At 36.8% G+C, this 22,698-nt stretch overlaps 2 protein-coding genes across 6 annotated transcripts in view; one reads left to right on the top strand and one right to left on the bottom strand.

Moving 5' to 3' along the window:
* VEPH1 (ventricular zone expressed PH domain containing 1) overlaps positions 1–22,698 on the bottom strand; it is a 151,473-nt gene that overhangs the window by 116,039 nt on the left and 12,736 nt on the right. For all 5 annotated transcript variants that reach the window (XM_087725325.1, XM_087725329.1, XM_087725328.1 and 2 more), the window contains exons 3-4: positions 14,923–15,138; positions 11,310–11,484 (exon numbers count right to left, since the gene is read on the bottom strand). In XM_087725325.1, the coding sequence (XP_087581451.1) occupies positions 11,310–11,484; positions 14,923–15,138 (391 nt within the window). The remainder of the gene's footprint in view (positions 1–11,309; positions 11,485–14,922; positions 15,139–22,698) is intronic.
* PTX3 (pentraxin 3) lies at positions 288–7,006 on the top strand. Its single transcript, XM_014064260.2, has 3 exons — positions 288–1,005; positions 1,313–1,852; positions 5,633–7,006. The coding sequence occupies exons 1-3, from the start codon at positions 873–875 to the stop codon at positions 6,250–6,252; spliced, it is 1,293 nt and encodes a 430-aa protein (XP_013919735.2). The 5' UTR covers positions 288–872; the 3' UTR covers positions 6,253–7,006.

Raw genomic sequence — 22,698 nt, 5'->3', positions numbered from 1 at the left:
TTCTGTTTCTTAAGCTCCAGTTTGACCAGGCATAGTACCAGTAAATACAATTTTGGGGCTAATTATATCCAGGATATGAATTAAAAATTATTACTCAAACAGAAGGGCATCTTTATTTGCATAGAATATTTTCTACAGATATTCAAGATCAATGTATAAAAAAGACTGTTCTGGGAGAATGTGTGATTGATCCAGTCAAATTTTGTAAGGGGTGTCTGTGTGTGTGTGTGTGTGTGTGTGTGTGTGTGTGTGTGCGTGTTGCTTACCAAAGCTAAAAATGTAACATATATATTTTTTCCTTTTCAGAATGGGTCTCCTATCCCAATATTGTACATGCTTTAATAATACAAATGATTCTCAAAACCAAGTTCTGGAGCAGTATATCCAATAATAATGAATAAATTTTACAAATGAATGCAATCAGTAATAGGAGTTTATGTACTTTTCAGTTATAACAATAGAATCTCTCTTCTTCACCTTTCTTTAAAATGGACGTTTTATTTTTGTTTTTCATTAAAATTCATGACATTAAAAAAAAACCCTAACCTCCAAAGAGCTCTGCAATTTGCAAGAACAGACTTTCCATCATTTCTCCCCTTTCACTCCTTACTAATCCACTCCCATTTCAGACTTAACAAGGTTCAGGATTGTGCAATCTCCATACCTCCCCCTTCCGTACAGTTCCCATCCCAAAAAATTAATAATAACCAGAAGCACTCCTCTTACAGCTCCAGGACTAGAATTACTCATTCATTCAAGCTCAGGCATTCCCCCAGTATTATTTAAGGGCTAGGAATCATCTCTGCTCCAGTCTTACAAGAGATTAAGACACTGAGAATTTTACTGAAGCAGTTGGGAAATTCTATCCAAAAATGTTTCCTTTTATGATTCTGTTTTTTGCTCTCTGTTATTCTTCATTTACTCAGAACACAGATGAGTATGATGATCTCTTCTTCCTGAATTTTGATAATGAAATAGACAGCGTAATTCCTGCAACAGAAGAAAGTAAGTATTTTGCCGTTCTTCCTTAGTCTTTAACTGCAAACAAATTGCTTTTGCGTTAACAGCAGAATTAGTATTCTTATTGTTGCAAAATCTGCAGTTAGCAAACTTAAAAATAGCAATGTTTCAGAATGTTTATCCAAGAAAGGAGGCAGGAAAATTTCTCTGTTCTTATTTCTAACTTATGCCCTTGCCTTCTTTCCTAGAGAAAGCGTGTAAATAGCCTTAGAATACATCTTTCTTTAAATAGCTTCTTTCGCGAGAATAAAGTTCAAACGTAGAGTAATGTTTATTATGTGCTCTGTTTCAGCCATTTCATGTGATTGCCAGCGAGAACACACAGAATGGGACAAGCTCTTCATTATGCTTGAGAATTCCCAGATGAAGGAAAACATGCTGCTTGAGTCTCTGGATGAAATCCTTAAGGTGGAGCTGCAGACGCTGAGAGCAGAAATGCTACAGTTTGTGGAAAACTTTGCTGGCACGTGCACCACATATCTCGAGAAAACAACCACTCAGATCTGGAGCCAAATGGACCAGATGATAACAAAGAGCAGAGCTTCTGGAGGTAGGTCTGGGATGCTTCATGAGATCAAGCAAGAAAAGATTCTCCAAGAGATTTTGCAATTAAACCAAAACCTTTCCAACCGACTCAGCCAGCTTGAGCGTGCCTGGCAGTGGAGAAGAGAAGAGGGTGATCAGCGGAGCCCTACATCAGAGGAAGGTAGAGTCGACTACATAATGCATGGAAGCAATTTCATGGTGAAGTCACTGTGGCAAGAGCTGCAGGAAACAAAAGCTGAACTAAAAGAATCGCAGAAGAAGACCACGAAGCCTTCCTTGCCAGCTGGTGAGTCAGATTCTTTTTCTAGTGTTACCATTGCCTTACACATTCATTCCCAATCAACCGCATTGACCATAAGTTTTTTTAACTACCTTACCTGATGCTTTGCTTATAGAGAAGGGGGCATTATTATGGTAGTATAAATTTGGAGACAACTGGGAGGGAGCATGTTCGACTTGTATTGTATAGCAGCCAAACAATATAAACTCACAATATAATGTGGAAGTCACTGTAAGTATTCACTGCTTCAGCTATGTTGTAACATAGCTGAAGCAGTGAATATGTTGAAATATGTTCATTGAATAATTACACTTGGCCAATAGAAACTCCAAAAACATTGCAAAGCAACTTTAGTAAAGTTTTGCTAAGTCACTTGCAGTTATTCTCTTCCATTGTTGTTTTTATTTTGTGGAGCCAGTAACAACAATAATTCATTGACAGTCCCAATCAATTCAGTTTTCTGGCTGTTCCTCTGCTCTGCCTTCTTCTAACATACCTGCTGATTCCTTCACTGCATTCCTCAGGGGCTACTTCTGAACACAATTTGACCTTGTGAGCTCACTCATTATGTCAACAGACTATTCATCAATTTAATTCTCACGCTTCAGGGCATAAACAGATTCTCCACAGGGGTTCAGGAAAGTGGAATAGCTTAGACTCTGTGAAGCACAACTGCACAGCCATATATCACAAAGATTCCCCTGAACCATTCCAGTTGCTTTTTAATACCCAATCTGAACATGCCGTGATTTATGCTAAGATAAATAATGAAACTATTTATGTTAGATAACTTTGAAACATATTCTCCCGCCCCATTTAAAGTCTAACTTGTTATTTTTAAGGTAGCTCTTTTCTTCCTACCTATATATTCTCTGAGGCTGATTTTAAATAACTATTGGTATAATATAGAAAGAATGACATAGGTCTCATGTACTTAACCACACAAAAGAAGAGTTTGCCACACTTACAAGAGGTCCTTGCTATTCTGTGACATTCCATACACTGATTAGTGATCTCTAAAGCAACAGCTGCCAATGATTTCTAATCATTGCTTTTATTTTATAGTGGTATATAGTGGTATTGAGAAATAAGCAGATGGTTAAATATCTCATGATATGTATTGTCTGTTCATTAGTCCAAAAGGTTTGTAAGAATCACAGTCACTATCTAGAGGCCCTTTCAAATGTATGTGAAGAGAGGAAAGTCCTATATTGATAAGCATCCTAATTTTTGGTAGTAATTTTAAGTTCCATTAATTAACAACTGTTCCAGAAAAATGTTACTTTAATTTGAACAAGATAAGAATATATACATTTGAATAAGCACGTGGGCAAAAGCATAACATAGATAAATGCCCTACTGCTCACACTGATTAATTTTCCAAATGTAAAGTCACATCAAAAAGCTGTGCTTAAAAATACTGTTGCCTATTTTCTGAAAGGCCACCTCTGTCTCTAAGGAATTATAGAAACCCATGATGGATCCTGAGTGATTTTAATGGGGAGAATAGGAAATTGCTAACAATATACTTCTTGATCAACCATTTGTTTTGTTGATATATCGAGAATTGATACATTAAATAATCTTAATAACTACACATTACTTATGATAAATAATATGTAAAACTATATACTATAACTATACATTAAAACTAATCGAGGAGAAAACAAACCTAGAACTAAGGATAAATTTCCTGACAATTAGAACAATTAATTAGTGGAACAACTTGCCTACAGAAGTTGTGAATCCCGTGCTCCCACATGGGAAATTTTTAAGAAGAGATTGGACAACCATTAGTCCGAAATGGTATAGGGTCTTTGCCTGAGTAGGGGGGGGGGGAGGTTGGACTAGAAGACCTCCAAGTTCCCTTCCAACTTTGTTATTGTGTTATTCTGTTATTTCTTTTGTTTGATAATGCTAGCAGCCATCAGGCTAAAAATTATCTTGGTTTTCTATGAGAAAGCTGTGGTATAAGTAGCCATCTGCTCTTCCCTTCCCTTTAGAAAATTTCATTATAAAAAAAAAGTGTGGTGTGCTTTGTCATATTGTTGTAAGCTTCCCAATCCTACTTCACTTTGGCTACTGCCTGAGAGAGGGAATCACAATGGAATGATGTCACACGTGTTTCCCATTACTAGCAGCTACAGAAGAGAGGGAGGAGCAGGACAGAAAGATTGCTCTTTTCTAAAATCTGAAGGAAAATCCATGGTGCAATTGAACTAATCTATGAAGTGCTAAGTCCAACATAACTCCACCAAATTTGCAGGACCTGTTCTTAATTTACCACGTTCTGGCCAATGATATCACTCAGTTCTATTTGTTTTGACAAGGGGGAGGACATTCATAATTTGATTAAGAACAAAAAGACTGACTTTATAAAAACTGTTCCACAGATCCCTCTGGAAATCTTTCCTTTTTTTTTTTCCAAAAGAGTTCTCAGCAACTGGTTTTGATTTCTCACATATTTTGGATTTCTGCCAGGTTGATTCTTAAGGGTTTTTGTGATCACACTATTGTTGGTGACTTATAAAGCTGGTTTTCATTTTGTCTACCCTTGATAATAAAGTTAGAAATTTTGATAATTAAAAAGCCATGTCACTACACACAGCTCTTTGCCCTTTGAAGAAGTATTCTTGCAGATTTTCATGACCCATTGCCCCTATTCTCAGTGGTCAAAGCATTTTAACATTCTTAGAACTCAAAGCATATGACACCAGCACAGCATGGGAAAATAGAAAAAGTATACTAATTATTGCAGCTGTGATTTCAATATTCGTCTCACTTCAAGTTCAAAGAATTTAAAATGTGGTGTTTGTTGATTATTCATCATACTGTATCTCAATTTCCTGTAATTGCTCTCTCATACATTTATTAAAATATTTGAAATTGTCAACTGAGTTCAAGTCCCGCCATAACCTAATCAGAAAAAAAATATCTAATCCTTATGATAGTATATAATCAGAAAACAAATATACAGGTTTTGGAAAACTTCAATTCTTTAACATGTTATTTCCCAAATAGTAAGTCTAAAAATGTTTATGTAATTTTTGAATTGGCCAAATGTTTACATCTTTGCACATCATGTGTAAAAATGTTTCTGAGTAAAAATGAGAGACAAAGAGTTTCTCTACCACCCCCACATGAAGATGGATCTCCCAAAAAATTATGAAAAGTAAATGAGGAAAACCTATGGGAACTACCTGGGGGTTTGCTGAAAGAGATTTCAGCAAGAGATTACATGTAACATTATTTGAAATTATTTTTCAATTACTGAATCACAATATAAATTCTTGATGAACAGAGGATTATCTAATTCAGTATGAGATTATTTTAGATTCTTAGTGCTCCCTTCCCTTTTCGAAGGTTGTGGAGTATATGGGCAATATTTTTTTTGTCCCTTCAAATCAGTGTTGACTCATGGCAACTGCGTAGACTAGTCCCTGCAGTTTATTTTGCAAAATTCCAGAAATGGTTTGCCATTGCCTTCTTACTAGGGCTGAGAAAAAATGACTTGCTTAAGATTATCCAACTGGCTTTATGCCCAAGGCAGAACTAGAACTCACAGTTGTCTTAACCACTATACCAATATCTCTCTGAAAAGGTATTAGAAAAAGTGAAAGAATATATTTGCTTAAAATCCAAATGAGTATTGCTACTCATAATACAGTTGCCTAATTAAATAACCTAATTTAACTGATACTTAGAATTGTATTACATTACGATTATCCCAAATATGCATGAGCCTTCAATATAATTGATAACAATTACATTATGTTGTTCTTACAGGTTGTGAAACAGTTATTTTATTCCCAATGCGTTCTAAAAAGATCTTCGTGAGCGTTCATCCAACTGATGAGATGGCACTCTTCTCCTTCACTGCCTGCACATGGGTTAAGGTAACTGAAGCATTGGACAAAACTATTGTATTCTCTTATGGAACAAAGAACAATCCCTATGAAATTCAGCTTTATCTGAACTATGACTCGGTGGTTCTTGCCATAAAAAATAGTTTCAACAAAATATCTGCCCCAAAGGTCATTTCTTCCGGAGAGTGGACTCACATCTGCAGTGCTTGGGGTTCAGCCAATGGAACCATATCTTTATCGATAAATGGAAAGGTTGTGGTCACCTCTTCTGAAATATCTGAAGACCACATCATCCCAGATGGTGGAATTTTGCAGATTGGCCAGGAAAAGAATGGCTGCTGTGTTGGAGGCGGGTTCAATGAATCTTTAGCTTTTTCTGGAAAAATAACTGGCTTTAATATTTGGGACCAAATCCTCAGTGATGAAGAGATAAAAAGACAATCTGAAGAAGATGCCTGTAATAACCGTGGCAACATAGTGGGCTGGGGAGTAACAGAGATTTTGCCTCATGGAGGGGCTCAGTATGTTTTTAGCCCCTGAATTTATGTTCTTCAAAACTCTATATAAAAATCAAACCAATAAACAGAACTTATAAAATCTGAATATATATACACATATATTTAGAATTGGTCCATGATACAGTTTCCATAGGAAAAACAGAGGTATAAAGAACAGTCAGAAGCCAGTTATCTCTGCTTCACATAAGAAACTCTGAATGAGGCTTCACATGGCAAGAAGCCCTTGGATGACTGCCATGGTTACTACTATAAGCCAATATCTCTGCTCTCCAGATTCCGTAAAAAAGAACAGTGCTGTCATAAGTGGGAGATAGCTCTCCACAAATGGGTATAGCTGCTTTCAGAACAAATACTTGCTAAGCCAGTAAGATGGATTTTATCCACATGAAATCTCATTCATAGAGAAATCATGTTGTAGGGCATAATTTAAAATTGCTACCATATGAAAGCTAAAATATAGGCTCTTAAATATATCTTGTTAAGAGTCAGCATGTAAGCATGCTGGTCTAGACTGCTATATGGATCCAACATTCTCTAAGCACGTATCTTAATCATACCCCAAAATTATTTTTGAATATACTCTTAATTATACACGATTAGCACCTATCATGATGAGAAGGTTCAACAGCTGTAATGATTTTGAAAATGTTGCTAGCAGGAGCTCCTGGTAGGATTATCTTTGTTGATAAAATTTAAGGAGAGATGTGAAGCTATAAGTAATCCATAATGGAGTTGAAAGGGTTCTGCAGATCTGAGGAAAGTTAGAAAATGTCAAATAGAAAAAAGCAGTAATAAATCATTTCTGGATTGTTGCCATGGATTGTTATATGAAGATGGGTCAAATCCTTTAGGCAATTTTGGTTGCTAGACAATATGATTTTTTTGTGGGGGGGGGGAAACCTAGCTACTGGAAAGAAAGGTGAATTCTCACTAGTAGCTCTACAGATGAGGTTATGGCGAAATCAAATTGACAAAAAAGTCTGGTCATTGTTGAAGTCAAAACTGAAAAACAAGTTTATCTTTGACAAAGACAAATAAAACATTGTAATAACTACGAACCAAACAAAACTTGAAACTATTAAAATGAAATTGAAGTATGCTAAATTAGATATTTTCTGAATCAGTTAACATTGTTAGACTGCAATAGATCACCTCAGTTCAGATGATAATGTGATAATTCAGAGCATAAATTCATGCAAAGAGATGGAATGACAATGACACACCAAAAGAATATCACTAAGTTTGTACGGGCTGTGAACCAATAAACAATAGGTTCATATTTATTAGAATTAGCATATATTCATTGGGAGAACATCATTGTTGTACAAATGTATGCTGCTATTTCAAACACAAATGAAGATATTAAGGAAATCTATAGTAATTTGCAAGAGGTGCTAAATGTCACAGCAGAAAAGACTGCAGTAAGTCTGGTGCATAGTTTGTTAAACACAATGATACAATAAGTAGTTCAATATAGTTTTTGCAAAGACAATTCTTTGTTCGTTGCCAATCCATGCTTCAAATAATGCATGGACATCATTAGATAGATAACATCAGAATACAATTTGTTATAATGTAGGAAAAAAAATTGCAATCCAATCAGCTAGATTCCTTCCAAGTGTATATTATAGAACACATTATAGTGTGTCAAATTCATATGGTCAAATACATGGCATAAATATATATATTTTTTAAAAAATAGGTGTCCCAGTAAGATTGGATTTGGAGACATATAGTCAGAATATAAAATCAAAACAGAGAACAAATCAATATAATTAACTTTTGCAAGAGAGTATCCGAGGAATTGTGGAACTAGATAAGAGAGACTGTGGAAACTGAAGTGAAAGAAAATTTTCCCCCAAATTTCTAGGCAGAAAAGTTTGAGTGGCTTTCCGAACAACTACCATAATAAGCTAGGGAAAGATAAATGATGAAAGCATTGGTCAAAAAGAAAGATGCACTATAGTTAAAACACAAACTTTCAGGAAGAAAAGATGAGGAAAGATATCATAGTCAGTAATAGAGGAAATTAACAAGGAAAAACGAAAGCCTTTTAAAAGATGATCAGAAAAATAACTGTAATAAATCTCAGTTAAAGTAGAACTTTTCAAGAGATCTAAAAGAAACAAATGAGACTACAGGGAAATTAAAAGATAGAAACTAGTAATAGCATTACAGAGTGGTAGTAGAGAATGGCATAAATATGAGTAGAATATATTTCAAAATTGACTGTTCTAGAAATTAATGAAGAGAGCCAGTCAGCCAGGTATCAAATGAAAAAGCAGTTGTATTAAAACTGCAGAAAAAGACATTTAAAGTGCTAAGAGCTCTAGGTCAACAATGAGCAAGAAACTACTGTAAGAATTGAGTACAATGTAAGCTTATGTTAAATATTAAGACAAATATATTGTCAATCAATAATGAAGAAGTGAAGATGAAGGAAGCTGTGCTGTCTAATGGAACCCTCTTGTTTGTAGGTTTTTTTAATGTGAATTTTGCAACTGAACTATTTAAATATTATGAAGCAATAACTTTTTTCTGTTTTTATTACTAGCATGTACATCTTCATAAAGTTAGCAACTTGTCCAAGGAACTTTTAATACCAGAAGACTACCTTGCATTTAGGATGACTTCAGTTTTCTGATTTGAAATTAATATAGCTGTATTATATTGTAAAATAAACTGATTTTGTATTGACTTTATTGAAACTATTTTTTTATAAAATTGAGCTGTAAATAAAAAAAATACTTTATCAGATTGATATTACATATCATTTTCTTTAGGGTGTTCAGAATACAATGCAAGCACTAAGTCAGAATGTAAGAGGGCTCTTTTCTGTTTAATTTCTATGAAAATCATGTCTCTAAAAGCAGAACAATCTCAAACCAAATAGGTGCCAGAGCCAGGAACATTAAAGATGATGAAGGAGTTACAGTAGCATTTTAGCATTTGTTGTACCAAAAGTTATTCTTGGAAAACAATACAATAGTCTTCCCTTAAGCATGAAAGTTGGTTGTGTGTCTTTAGACCAGTCACCCTCTCTGCCCAATCAACCATATAGGATTCTTATTGTGGAGAAAATAGAATTGGCAACACTAGGTATTTGCATTGCCTTGAGTTGAACCAAAAATAAATACCAGTTTTTTTAAAAAAACAATCAATGATATATCACAGATTATTGCAAAATTACCGAGATCTCCAAACTGAATGGATAAAGCATTTTACTGAAATAGATTAATAGTTAAATGATACAGGCATTTCCAACACACTGGTGCCTCCAGATGTATTCAATTTTAGTTCTCATAATCTCTCAACCAGCATTACAATGGATAACAGACTCTCTACAGTAATTCTTTGTTGTTTCTTTAGGATGAAAGTTTCAAAGTGAAATGCTTTGGGTTGACTACATCAGGAAAAAGATTCCCCAGAAAGACTAGAATTATACTTTATTGAGATGGGCCATAATAACAGAACCTCTCAGGTCTGATTGTACTGTACTTTATTGCCCACCCAAGGAATCAGGTAGAATCCAGCCCAGGTTTCTTCTGAATATTATTGTCGACCCTGAAGCTGACATACGTGTAGCCATGTTTTATTGTACTCGTTTCCTATTCTTTTCCTAAGTTTTTTTCTAGGTATTCTATGTATAAGAGCCGAGGTGGCACGGTGGTTAGAGTGCAGTATTTATTATTTATTTATTTATTAAATATATTTATATGCCGCCCAATCCCAAAGGACTCCGGGCGGCTTACAAATATATATATATATAGAAAAAACACATAATGATAAAAACAATTTTAAAACAACAAACACCCCTCATACACTCATTTTAGACCTCAGCAGTGAGGCCAACAGCCCCAGGCCTGCTGGAACAGCCAAGTTTTTACGGCTTTTCTGAAGGCCATGAGAGTGGGTATGGTCCGGATTTCCGGGGGAAGCTGGTTCCACAGACTGCAGGCTACTTCAGCTGACTGCTAGCTGCAGTTCGGCAGTTCAAATCTCATCAGGTTTAAGGTTGACTCAGCCTTCTATTCTTCCGAGATGGGTAAAATGAGGACCCAGATTGTTGTGGGCAATATGCTGACTCTGCAAACCGCTTAGAAAGGGCTGTAAAAAGCACTATGAAGCAGTATATAATTCTAAGTGCCAGTGCTATTCTGTAAGGAGATCTAAAGCAGCTTCAGGCTCACCACATTCTAGCAGTAGGAAGCGGGGGTTGCAGAGATAATGGGGATGTTATGGCTAGGTTGCATTCTTTCCCCTGGGAATAGAGAATGTGCCTGCAGATGGCTGAAGGTGGAGTTTGGAGTCACCAGACAGTGGACTGTGAGCTGATTGGAGAATGTGACTCAAACTTTTGCTCTTTATTTGGTGTAATTCCGGGGTTTGATCAGAATTGGAATTACACCAAGACCTTGCAAATTTGATATGTTCCTAATAAATGGACCTTGCTTGAATATGACTACCTGGGATTTTTCATTCGTGGAACATATTACAAGTAGAGGTAGGGTTCTTACCCCCTATATGAGCACCATAATTTATAGTGGTACAATTAAAGATGCAATAAATTAGTGTACATATTAACAATTAAGTTTAAATGGATTAAAGACAGAAAAAATAAGAAAAATGATTGGGATGGACTAAGGTTAACTTTAGCTGTTTTGCAGATTTATAAGTTTTCATATGGAATAAGATGATGATGTTGATGATCTATCAGATACTAGATTGAAATAATAAGTGAGATGGACATTGTTACTAGTGAAAATTGAGTTTTACTTCAATCATCAACATCGGGGTACAAATAATTTTTGATTGACTGCTTAAATCAATATAATGAACAAGTATTGCTTACTTGTCCTTTAAATACTTCTAAGGAATATTCCAATTATATAGAAAGTCACTATAACTGGACCACTTGACCCCATACAGATGTCAAGAGCATTGATTGGCCCCTATCTTGAAAAGACACATGTAGCATACAATGTTTGAAGTCAACATTTAAAAAAAAACATATGGAAATTCTTATGAAGTAGAAGCATATAAATCAAACACAAAATGTACTGTATAGGTATTTCTTACCTTGCAGGATACTTTTTACAATACTTTCTGTGTGTTCAGCAAGCAGCTCTGCTTTACTGATTGCGGCAAGTGAGAGATAACTGGATAAATTCCTGCACAATTCTTTGTTACCTCTCTGGAGAAACTTCACTGCCACTGGGACAGCCAACGCTATGATGGGAGGGCGATTATAATTCTTTTAGTGGGTGGAAAAGAACAAAAATAGAGTTACAAATTATTGCACACACGGTCATTTTGGTGTTCTTATTGTCGCTAAGTTTTCATCAGGTGTGTAGAAACAAACTATTTTGAATTACCTTTACTACAATGAAATATAAATGTAAAGGTGTACTGTTGAATGTCATGTTGTTCTATTTCTTAAATAATGAAATATAAATTTTGTATTTACACAGAGTCACTTTGGATAGTGAGATGGGCGGCATATAAATGTAATAAATAAATAAAATAAAGAGTCTGTCTTTAACTGCAATAGTGAACAAGTCAGTTGGATCAAGATTTTTTTATTTGACAAGGAGCCTAACAAAGGAGTTGACCACAACATACTTTAAGGAATGTGGTTACGGAAAGGAAGTGCTAAAAGAGAAAGATTCTTGAAGCAGCTCTCATCAGCATGTCAGAGAAGGAAATTGGGTTATCTATTCCTTCCTCATTCCTTAATTCCCAAATCAAAAGAAATTCTTTGGGAAGATTTTTAAACAGCCGAATGAAAGGCTGTTTATTTTTTTTTAAACCAACTATACCATCAATATTAATATTGATATAGTTAATATTATAAGAATATTGATAATGTTTGTCTGGATTCACACAATACCCAAATCATAAATCATGATTAACAAGCTCAACATTGGCTGAGTTTGTACAACATGCTAAGATTAGACTACAAACAAACTGAACTGTAGCCTAGCCTGATATGTGAAACCATCTTAAAGCTACTGGTTTATTTTGCTCTTTCCTGGATTTTTGAGTTTCCTCTGACTTATTCTTTTAGTACACTTCAAACTGGTCATGAGTTTTCTATGTTCTACTTTAATATACCAGCAATAACATAAATATAGACAACCTAAAAAACTGAGATAAATTTTTGATCACATATATTTTCATCAAGTATAATTGATTTGATTGTAGTTAATATATCTTCTTCAAAAGAGTCTTTAGAGTAAAATGAAGACAATGGAGTCTTGTTCTACTTATTAAAGAACTACTGTTTTGAAAATCAACATCTGTTTGGGACCTAGATTTTAACATTTGTTTAAAATGCATACTTGGACCTGATCCTAGAGTTCTGAAGCTGAAATAAAAATAATTGAGCCTTGAGGAGTTTTAGATGGCATTCCATTGATATGAACCAGGTTCTAATTATATGGTGTTTGCTTTTGAATAAAAATAGATTAATATGATTTCAATATTAATTAAATTCATAGTAGTTTAAGATAAATAAACCTTTAGTATGACTTCTGAACTAACCAGCAGAGCTGTTCCTCCCTAAGAAACCCCATTACTAATACAAACTTTAGTAATGACAGTTTTAACTTTAGCTATAGTTCTAGCCTCAATTTAGATGGACAACTAAATATTACTATGAATATAATGCCTGAAAAAATACTTTCTAGTTAATACATATTCACATTTAACACATAAACATGCATTTTTTATTCAGTTTCATGTCTTGTTGTTCAAAAGAACAAAAAATTATTTTGGGTTCTAATTATATCAACTTACTGTTAATCTTTAGTGATATGTAGTGGAATTTGGTCTTTCTTCAAATTATCTGTTTTGTAATCTTAAATGTATCAATTTGTGTAAAAATCTACATAACATGGTGTATGGATTTTGCTTCCTTTCTTATATACTAGAATTTAATTAGAAGCTGTGATTGAATAATTTGACTCCAGAAACTTATCTTAATTGAAATACCATCAAAACAGTACATCTGTGCTAAATATTCCAACTTAAACCTTCAACATGTGCAGTAAAATTTACTCCAAAGCTAGTTATCAAGCTATGTATTTATGTTTATGAAACGTAGAGGGAACCATGCACAATTTAATGATATAAAGTCATAGATAAAAATTATTATACATCATAGTTTGGAAGAATTGAGCATTAGGATGACATTTTCATTGGCACATATATAGTTCTGCTTGCCAATTTCTGAGTATTCTAACACATAGCAGAAAATTATTAATCTGAAATCTATTTGACCACTTAAAATAGATATTATTTTGAATACATATTTACAAAATAGTACAGGTAATCCTTGACTTATGACCACAATTGAGCCCCAAATTTCTGTTGTTAGGTGAGACATTTGTTAGGTGAATTTTGTCCCATTTTAAACATTTCCCACCACAGTTGATAAGTTAGTAACCTGGTTGTTCAGTGAATCTGGCTTCCCCATTGACTTTGCTTGTCAGAAAGTCACAAAAGGGGATTGATCACAACACCCCAGGACCAGTGGTGGGATTCACTTACTTTCCCTACCGGTTAGCAAATGCGAGCATGCATGTGCACGCACTCACTTTGTTCGCCTGTGCAGTGTCTGTGTATGTACACCACTTTCTGTGCATGCGCATTGCTTGCGCATTACATGGGGGTAAGTGGGCAGAGCCTCCCACAGCCGCCACTACCAGTTTGCCCACACTGGAGAGAACCGGCTGAATAGCACCTCTGCCCAGGACGCTGCAACAGTCATAAGTATGAACCAGTTGCCTATCATCTGAATTTTGATAACCTGATCAAAGATTGTAACTGTGAAAATTGTCATAAGTCACTTTTTTCAGCACCATTGTAACTTTGAATAGTTACTAAATGAACTGTTGTAAGTCGAGGACTACCTGTATTCAGAATTTTTTCTGAAGAGCAGGAATGTCCAGGGCTTTGGCTTTGAAATTCACAATGTATTTAGAAGCAGGCGTGGATAGGAATTGAATCAGCTGCATTTTCACCCCAGGATTTCACAGTAGCCACACAATTTCAGAAAAATACATATTTCAGTTGAGATAGTACCAATATTTGTTCCTTAACTCAACCTACATTTTTTTCAGAAATCATATGGCTAGTCTATGAGCCCAGAAAAATATCTTTAAAGGGAAATCAAGAGGTATAATGTGTATTTTCACATCTAAAACTCTTTTTTTCCAGCTTCAGACTATAGTGCAGAACACATTCCAAGAAAATACTTTTCATGGAATCTGATTAAAGACAGGCTATTTTAGACATTCTTCCAAAGGAGAAGAACATTTCAGAGGATTTCTCATGGATGGAGCATCCTTGAATTTATTTTGCTATATGGTGGCCAGATGGTTGCGGTGAAGATCTTGCCTTTTGTGTGATTTTCCCATGCTTCCTTTCCCTTTCAAGGAAATATATCAAGATCTCCCATCCTCCTTTTTCAACATATTTACTACTGTAACCACAAAAGGAATCTTGTCCATGATAAGTTGTTAGATAATTTCTCTGTCCCTTGGGGAAAAAAATGAAAAATTGAATAAATCACCCACCCGCCTTTTCTACTATAAATTTGGGGGAGACTGTTTATGTTTAGTTCTATTACAAAAAAAGAACCAATCAACATACCCTCAAAAAGGTACATCATCAGGCAAAACATTCCTACCTGCAGAATGCAGCTCATAATATCAGAGGCAATCTTTGCATGCGGTGTGTCTTCATCTTTACAAAAGGGTTTCAGATTGTGCTCTAAACATGACTCCCAGAGATCAATAAGAGCTTTTCCATGCTTCTCGATGGATTCTGTCTCCCTGATGGCTGAAGTAATTCGAGTGACACAAATCTCCACAACTGCTTGGTCATTGTCATTCGTCTGGTAGTCCTGATTGAGATAAAATATGATAACAGTTGGAGTCCATACCTAGAGGAAGATGTTTATTCATATTTAGACATTGACTAGCACAGTGATGGCTAACCTTTTTGTTGTCACGTGCCTCATCTATAATACAATGCACGTGTGACACTCCCTGCACATGCGCTTGTGACATCCCACACTCCCCACGTCCCCAGTGCATACATGCACCACCCCCTTGTCCCCTATTTTGGGCCTAGTAGGCCTCCCTGCAGCATCTTGGAACCAAAAACGGGCTGCAGGGGGCGTATCACATACACCACCCCCACGCATGCAGACACAACTCTCCCCCCCCACACACGTGACCCAAAAATCAGCTGACTGGCAGGAGGCACGCACACATGTGTGGTGGAACTTGCTGGGGCAATGGCTTGCGTGCTTGCAGAGAGGGCTCTGTATGCCACCTGTGGCACGCATGCCATAGGTTCGCCATGAAGGGCCTAGCCTTTAGCAGGGAGGCTGGTTCATTGTGACTGAAAGCACTTGACTAGACTACACTAAAACCAAGATTTTAATTTGCACACTTTAAAACATATTAAAAACTTCAGACATTTGGCCATGATATTTCATAGCTCTGCCAAACCCAGGTCACAATGAAACTAGGTAATCCAAAAGGCACAAAAATCATTGACACAACCAGAATATATCTACTTTATCAAAATAGGATAACATACATACCTTTTCTTTGGTGTTCTGTTTGGACCATGTAATTTCTTTACCTGTCTGGACAGGGCTGCCTCCAAATTTTTAATGACAATATTTCAAGTGGGCTTTTGTATACTTAATATGGTTTTAAAGAGAAAGAAAGCCATAAACATGTATTATTGGCCACTAGTTTAAGGTGTAGGCTTTACTGCAACATTATGGACTTTCAAGAATTGGCCATTCTTAGGATGGGCCATGTTTGAGCAATTACTGCATTGAAGTAATCAATTGGATCAATTTGTTCTAACAGGGCGATGTTCCTAAGTAGCCATGCCCCTTTGTTTACATTGGCCAAACACTTAAATAACTCTTCCTAAACTCTGATGAGCACTAATGTTAGCATGTTTTAGTGTCATCTCAGCTGCTGTTGTTGAGGGTGAATATTTATTTGTTTGTTTGTTATAAAATTTATTGACTGCCCATCTTACCAAAGGATTACTCTGGGTGGTTTACAATAATAAAAAATAAAAACGTTGCAGAGATAAAAACATAAATAGGATACAATACAGTCAAATATAGTGACCCAACCGAAAGAAAGGAAGGTGGGAGAAGATTAGGAAGGAAGATGGGATCTGTGGTTAATTAATCAACCACCCACCCCCATTGTGATGCTGCCCCATTGGAACCCCAAGACAGAGTCATGTTTTTAGGCTCTTATGTAAGGTCGGGAGGGTTTATTTATCCTTTCACTGTCTTAACATTAAATACTATGCTTCAGGGGTGAAATCCAGCAGGTTCTGACAGGTTCTGGAGAACTGGTAGCAGAAATTTAGAGTACTTCGGAGAGCCGGCAAATGTCACCTCTGGCCCCAGAGTAGGGTGGGAATCAGTGGTGGGTTATGGATCCAGGTCCAACTGGCATGGTTGTAATAGGCCCGGCGTCGCCCACATGGACACGCGTGGCACTTGTGCGTCGTAACTGCCATCGACGCCTCTGCAAGCCTCCACGATGCTCCAGCTGCTCGGTGGAGCGTTGTGCGGGCGCTGTATGCGCCATGCGCATGTGCAAAAGTGCCTAAGGCTTTAAAAAACAGGTAAGGAGCTCGAGCGGGCAGGTGGGCCCTCCAGAGCACCGTACCGGAATGGTACCCGTTGCTCCAGGCAGGCTCTGGTACGTCCATACCAGGGAATACTGCCTGCAACCCATCACTGGTGGGAATGGAGATTTTGCAGTATCCTTCCCCTGCCATGTCCACCAAGCCATGCCCACCAATCCACACCATGCCCACCAAGCCACACCCACAGAACCTGTAGTAAAAAAATTTCACCACTGCTATGCTTCCTGTTTGAGACTCTTTTATTTTTTCTTCTCTCATTTGTACTCATCTTCATTATTGCTCGGGGTTTTTTTCTTATATTTTAACTTTTTTCAAATTGTATTCTAATTGAACTACCATGAGAATTTTCCTAAAAGTTTAAGTGTTAAATAAGCAAATCAATAATGTATAAAGTTCATATAATTCTGTCTTTAGAACAAGGCAAGAAGCAAGGAATTTCAATAATGAAGTGAGTATCTTCATGTAATAAGTGCCTCTAGCAGTTCACATTTCAGGGATCCCTATTAGAACAGAACACCCTTGTAAGTAACGGTAACGTAATTCCTTCTCCCACTAAGAAAGCAAGGAGAGACATTCGCCTAAATTCCTAATTGTTGCCCTCTCCCACATTGGTAAAATATATAGGAAGGAGTTTGCTGGAAGATTTTTATATTATTTGAATCTTCCTGGGAGCAGAACAGACTGGATGGCAGAAAAGAAACCTGAAGCTCAAAGATTACGAACTGTAATTCTTTCTGAAATCCATATAAACATCTAAGGGCAATAAGTAATTAGTGCTTTAGAGATCTGATTTTATTTTGGATATGTTCAGTCTTGCTTGATTTCTGATGAGGCTAAATTTCCCTTAAGGCTAAATTCCATTTTGGATGGTACTATATGCACAATTCCTTTGCTTATAGTTACCCTGTGGATGCTGGTTGTTTTTCTCTAATCCTAACACATAACCATTTCTTCTATTGTCAGTTTGTACCTCAATAGAGAAGGTTATAATGTAATAATACATCTCAGAAGGCTGAAGTGCCTGCAAACTGATCATCACTTACTGTGGTTAAACAGTCTTTGTTAATTAAGAGAAAAAAGGCATTTTTATTCTTTGGCTTCGATCCTAGATATATAGTTGAAAAGAGACAAAAATTGTACCATAATTCCAAATTTTGGAAATCCGTAATTGCTGCACCACCCTGAGCTATTTTGATTGTTGAGATTCTTACAATATGTAGAATGACGCTAATCCTTGGTCCTGTGATAACATAGTTAGACAAGACAAGAAATTTGCACTGGTTTGTAATCAAGAATAAGTCTCGATAGTCAGCATTTCAGTAAAAACCCAGGAGTTAGGCAACTTTCCAAAGACAGACCTATTCTGACTGTACTTCCTCTGCTGAGAATTACAATGGTGGCTTTTAGTCCAATGTTTAACAACACATCTTTTCAGAAACTCATTCTAACTCTACTAATGCACGTTCCTTGCTGAAGCATGAGACATTTAATAACGAATATGTAGGTTCTTGATGGAACCAAGCTTGGGATTACCTAACTTTAGAAGTTAAAGATTGATGGTCATGGACTCCATAGTATGACCTGCTGGATCTTGTACTCCAATTTGGTTCATTTGAGCACTGCACATTTCTTATACAGCCGTGATGGTGAACCTATGGCATGCTTGCCGCAGGTGGCACATGGAGCCCTCTCTGCGGGCATGTGAGCCATTGCCTAGCTCAGCTCCATTGTGCATGCGTGTGCGTGCCTCCCGCCGACCAGCTGATGTTTGGGTCTGTGCTGCAAATGAGGGAGAAGTGCGTGCAAGCCGGGAGTGGGGTGGGGGTCACATGGGCATGTGTGTGGGGGTGCGGCATGCCTTCCTCGCAACCCATTTTTTGGTCCCAGGCAGCTTCAGGGAGGCCTGCTAGGCCCAAAACGGGCCATGGGGGGGACCACGGGGGGATCACGTACATGTGCATAGGAAGCACGGGGGTGGGTGGGTAGGTGTGCATGCACAGGATGAGGGGTGCATTGCATTATGAGTGTGGGCACACAGACACGTACTGTCACGTGCGCACATGCAATTTTGGTACACAAGGAGAAAAGGTGACCCATCACTGTTATACAGACATTTATGAGATTATGCATATTCGTTTTCTAAAGAACAAAAGGAACAAATCATAGAAATTGTACTCTTAGTTATCAATTACTACTAAATGGTCTAATTTATGATGTTCTGTGGACATTACAAAAGCTATGTTGCTGCAGGACAAAATTGCTTTATTGAAGAGACTTAATCCAGATCCTGGGCCATTGCTGACAGTAATCATGTACCATCTCTGCTCCAGAAATCTTTCCATCCATTATGTTACAAGAAACAGGCTCTGAAACATATCTAGTTTAAAGGTTTCATCAGGCGGTCTGACACCGAATTTTTCATGGTGTTGTGGGAGAGAAAAGTGAATCCCGTTAAACAGTGAGAGACTGTGCCATTCTGAATGTGAAAGCAGTCCAGCTGGTCTTGATAGAACTGAAGCCCCACTTGTAAATATTATATAAACCACCCTGGTCTCCACACCCTGAAGTATTAAGTGTGGAGAACATTTTCCAACTGGACAGAAAATACTAGCAGCAATATAGAAACTTGGCAACTGTTTGGCTGCCAATAGCAGAGGAGTTTCCAATTTTATTATGGCCTGACCTCACTAGCAATTTGGATCTAAAAGTAATTAGAAAGACTATCTATGACAGGAAGAAAAAGTATGCGTCATGACATCTTGTGTTCTCCATCATGACTTCTTGTGTTCTCCTTCACTAGAGCCCTTTAGACAGGGTTGGATATCAGAGATATTCAAGTGGATCCTGCATGGATGAAAGGTGTGGATTGGATTACCTCTGACTCTGAGGACCCTTCCAACTCTAAATTCTGTGTTGGACAACTGAAATTGAAAATAATGAACCAATAATAATTTGACTCCCTTTCTGTGCTTGTACTTTTATAATTACTTTTTTTTAATACAAAAAATGAATTCAGTTCAAAGACTGTACAGAATTTCTATGGCTGTACTAAAACATAATCATGCTTGTCATTTATGATAAGTTTGTGTTAATCAAATTGCTAAATCAGAATGAAGGGGCAGTCTAATCCAATGTTCAGTTTCCAAAATAGACAGATTCTTACCAAAGGGACATTATGATTATTTGTGAAAAATGTATTTATTAACCTAATTTGAGCTTAAATACCTTTATAAAATTAAAATATCTTGATATCTTAGAAAACTGAACAACAGTAGAATTAGCTGTAATCAGTGATGGGATTCAAATAATTTAACAACCAGTTCTCTCCCCAAATGATTTCTTCAAACAACCAGTTCACCAAACTGCTCAGAAATTTAACAACAGGTTATGACAAAGTGGTGCAAACAGGCTGAATCCCACCACCGGCTGTAACCCTCTGTCTGTTTCATTTTAGAGGTTTCTACCTTAGATTGTCAGACAAAGCAGTCCTTTTGTTTCATTTGAAGACAAATGAAATAAGATAACTGAAGGAAGAAGTGAGGGATAACTGAACCCCCAAAGCTGTCTGAGGAGTATACAAACAATGGAGAACGAAGAATGGTATCACAACAGAAGGCACACCTCAAGAAAATGAGGAAACACGACATACTAATAGAAGTCCAGAACAATGACAGTCTCCCCAGAAATGAAATCTGGAGTGTTGCTAATCCAGAAAAATTGGCCAGTGATAACAGCCTCAAGAAGTAGGTCTTTAGAAATAACATATAGTCCAGAGTGGATTAACAGTAGGAAGGGATCTACTACATTCTCCAACATCCCATCCAACAGCAGGCCCAAGCACCAGATCACGCATTCCATTTTCTGCATGGTTGCAAGTAACTTTGGGAAGGTTGGCTGGAAAAAACAGCATAAATTTCATATTGTGAGATAGGAACCTTAGTCTAAGGCAGCGGTTCTCAACCTGTGGGTCGGGACCCCTTTAAGACCATCGGAAAACCCATATTTTCAAAAAAAATACCGAAAACAAAATAATTTTATAGTTGGGGGTCACCATAACATGAGGAACTGTATTAAAGGGTCGCGGCATTAGGAAGGTTGAGACCCACTGGTCTAAGGTATGCGGGATTGCTGAAGAAATACAATAAGATCTTCAAAAGGAAAAAATGTAATTTTAGAAGAGTAATTTGATTACTGGTGTGATTTTAAAGACTTTAAAGCTTAGAAAAAATATGTAACTACAAACAAAACTGGGATATTCAGTTGTTGGACAAATGCTGTATTTTGTAAAATGTCCAGTCATAAAAAAAAGAAAGTTGCTTATTCAATTTGCTTTGCTTCTGACCCTATTCCCAAATCTCAATCACAGTGCCTCAATTCCAGAAAAGTGTGCCACATCTGGAAGTGTTACCTAATCTAATCATTTTCAGAACCACCTAAGTCAGCACCCACCATAATATCCTGAAGTAATGAATTATATAATTTTGCTATAGAAAAAAGTATTTATTTCAGCTGCTCTATGGGAGGGAGAGAGAGAGGAATCCCCCCCGTCCTTGGCTGAACATCATATTTGATATTTATCTGCCGCATATCTGATTCATCATTGATCATAACTGAGGAAACTAGATTTGTTAAGTTGGAAATGGTATAATTCTATTCCAATTTGCTATAGGGCTATGTAAATTTAAGTTAAAATCTCGCTGCTGATTTTATCTTCTCTCTTAATAAGGTCTTAGCATAGTATTTTGGAATTTAAGGGGGGCACATATGGTTTCTGTTTTAAATTCATTGATTATAAACAATTAAAATTTAACAGGTACTCCTCACTTAGCGACTGGCCATTTTATGACTTTTCATATGAACCACCCATTACATGAAAGCCATGTAATGAGTGCTTTATGGCCATAAAGCACCCCTGGCTGTCGTAAGTGTTCATGCTGCACACTTTAGGGCAGAGGTGGGTTGCTCCCGGTTTAGACCGGATCGGGCGAACCAGTAGTAGCAGCGGTGGGAAAGAACCGCCTAACCACCCAGACACTTCTGCACATGCGCAGAAGTGTCGTACATGCCCAAACCGGTAGTAGAAAAATTGGCAATCTGCCACTGCTCTATGGTCACATGACCACATGTTGTCTGGGTCAGTTTTACAAACTGTCATGGCATTCCATAGTCATGTCCTTGCAATTTGTGGGTTGTTGGTTTTTTTTGCCAGTTTACAGCATTTTTTCAGTTTCCAGCAAAAAAACAGCCATTCACATGAATGGTTCACTTGATGATCATGTCCTTTCCTTAATGACCTCCACATTTTCTTAACGGGACAGTAGCATTTGCTTAACAATTGCCATGACTTACAACTGCAACAATTTATGACCATAATTCCAGGCTCAATTATTATAGTAAGTGAAGGAGTACCTCTGTCTAACCCAATATAGTAAGATTAATTAGTACAAGTTATTTTTTGTTGGAGGAATATCAACAACTCATGCTTATTACAGAATAATAGTTTTACTTTTTCACAAATCCCTCTTCTCTTTCCCTTTTTTCCCCTCTTACTACTGACATAGTAAGTAAGCTCACTCTCCACATTTTCCTAGCTTTTCCCCACTTGCCTTAAAAGAATGGCCCAGTTACACTCCTTCCTTCTACCCAAACCACACATTCCTATTAGAAACAGTAAGCCTTAATACTCATTGCTGTATTTGTTCTATTCTATGTCAGCAATATGAGTGCTATTTCTTTTAAAAATGTTTCTTAGTTGTGAAATATTGAA

The sequence above is a fragment of the Thamnophis sirtalis genome, unplaced genomic scaffold (genome assembly GCF_051295495.1).
Source record: "Thamnophis sirtalis isolate CommonGarterSnake01/CBP01778 unplaced genomic scaffold, rThaSir2_p1.2 scaffold_11, whole genome shotgun sequence".
In the NCBI taxonomy this organism is placed as follows: domain Eukaryota; kingdom Metazoa; phylum Chordata; class Lepidosauria; order Squamata; family Natricidae; genus Thamnophis; species Thamnophis sirtalis.
This window is presented reverse-complemented; position numbering and strand designations above follow the sequence as displayed.

What these genes read in the sequence shown, in the direction of transcription:
- PTX3 (XM_014064260.2), top strand. Translation starts at nt 873, where the DNA reads ATGTTTCCTTTTATGATTCTGTTTTTTGCTCTCTGTTATTCTTCATTT. An exon ending in AATTCCTGCAACAGAAGAAA is followed by an intron (nt 1,006 to 1,312) that starts GTAAGTATTTTG and finishes GCTCTGTTTCAG; the next exon opens with CCATTTCATGTGATTGCCAG. An exon ending in GAAGCCTTCCTTGCCAGCTG is followed by an intron (nt 1,853 to 5,632) that starts GTGAGTCAGATT and finishes TTGTTCTTACAG; the next exon opens with GTTGTGAAACAGTTATTTTA.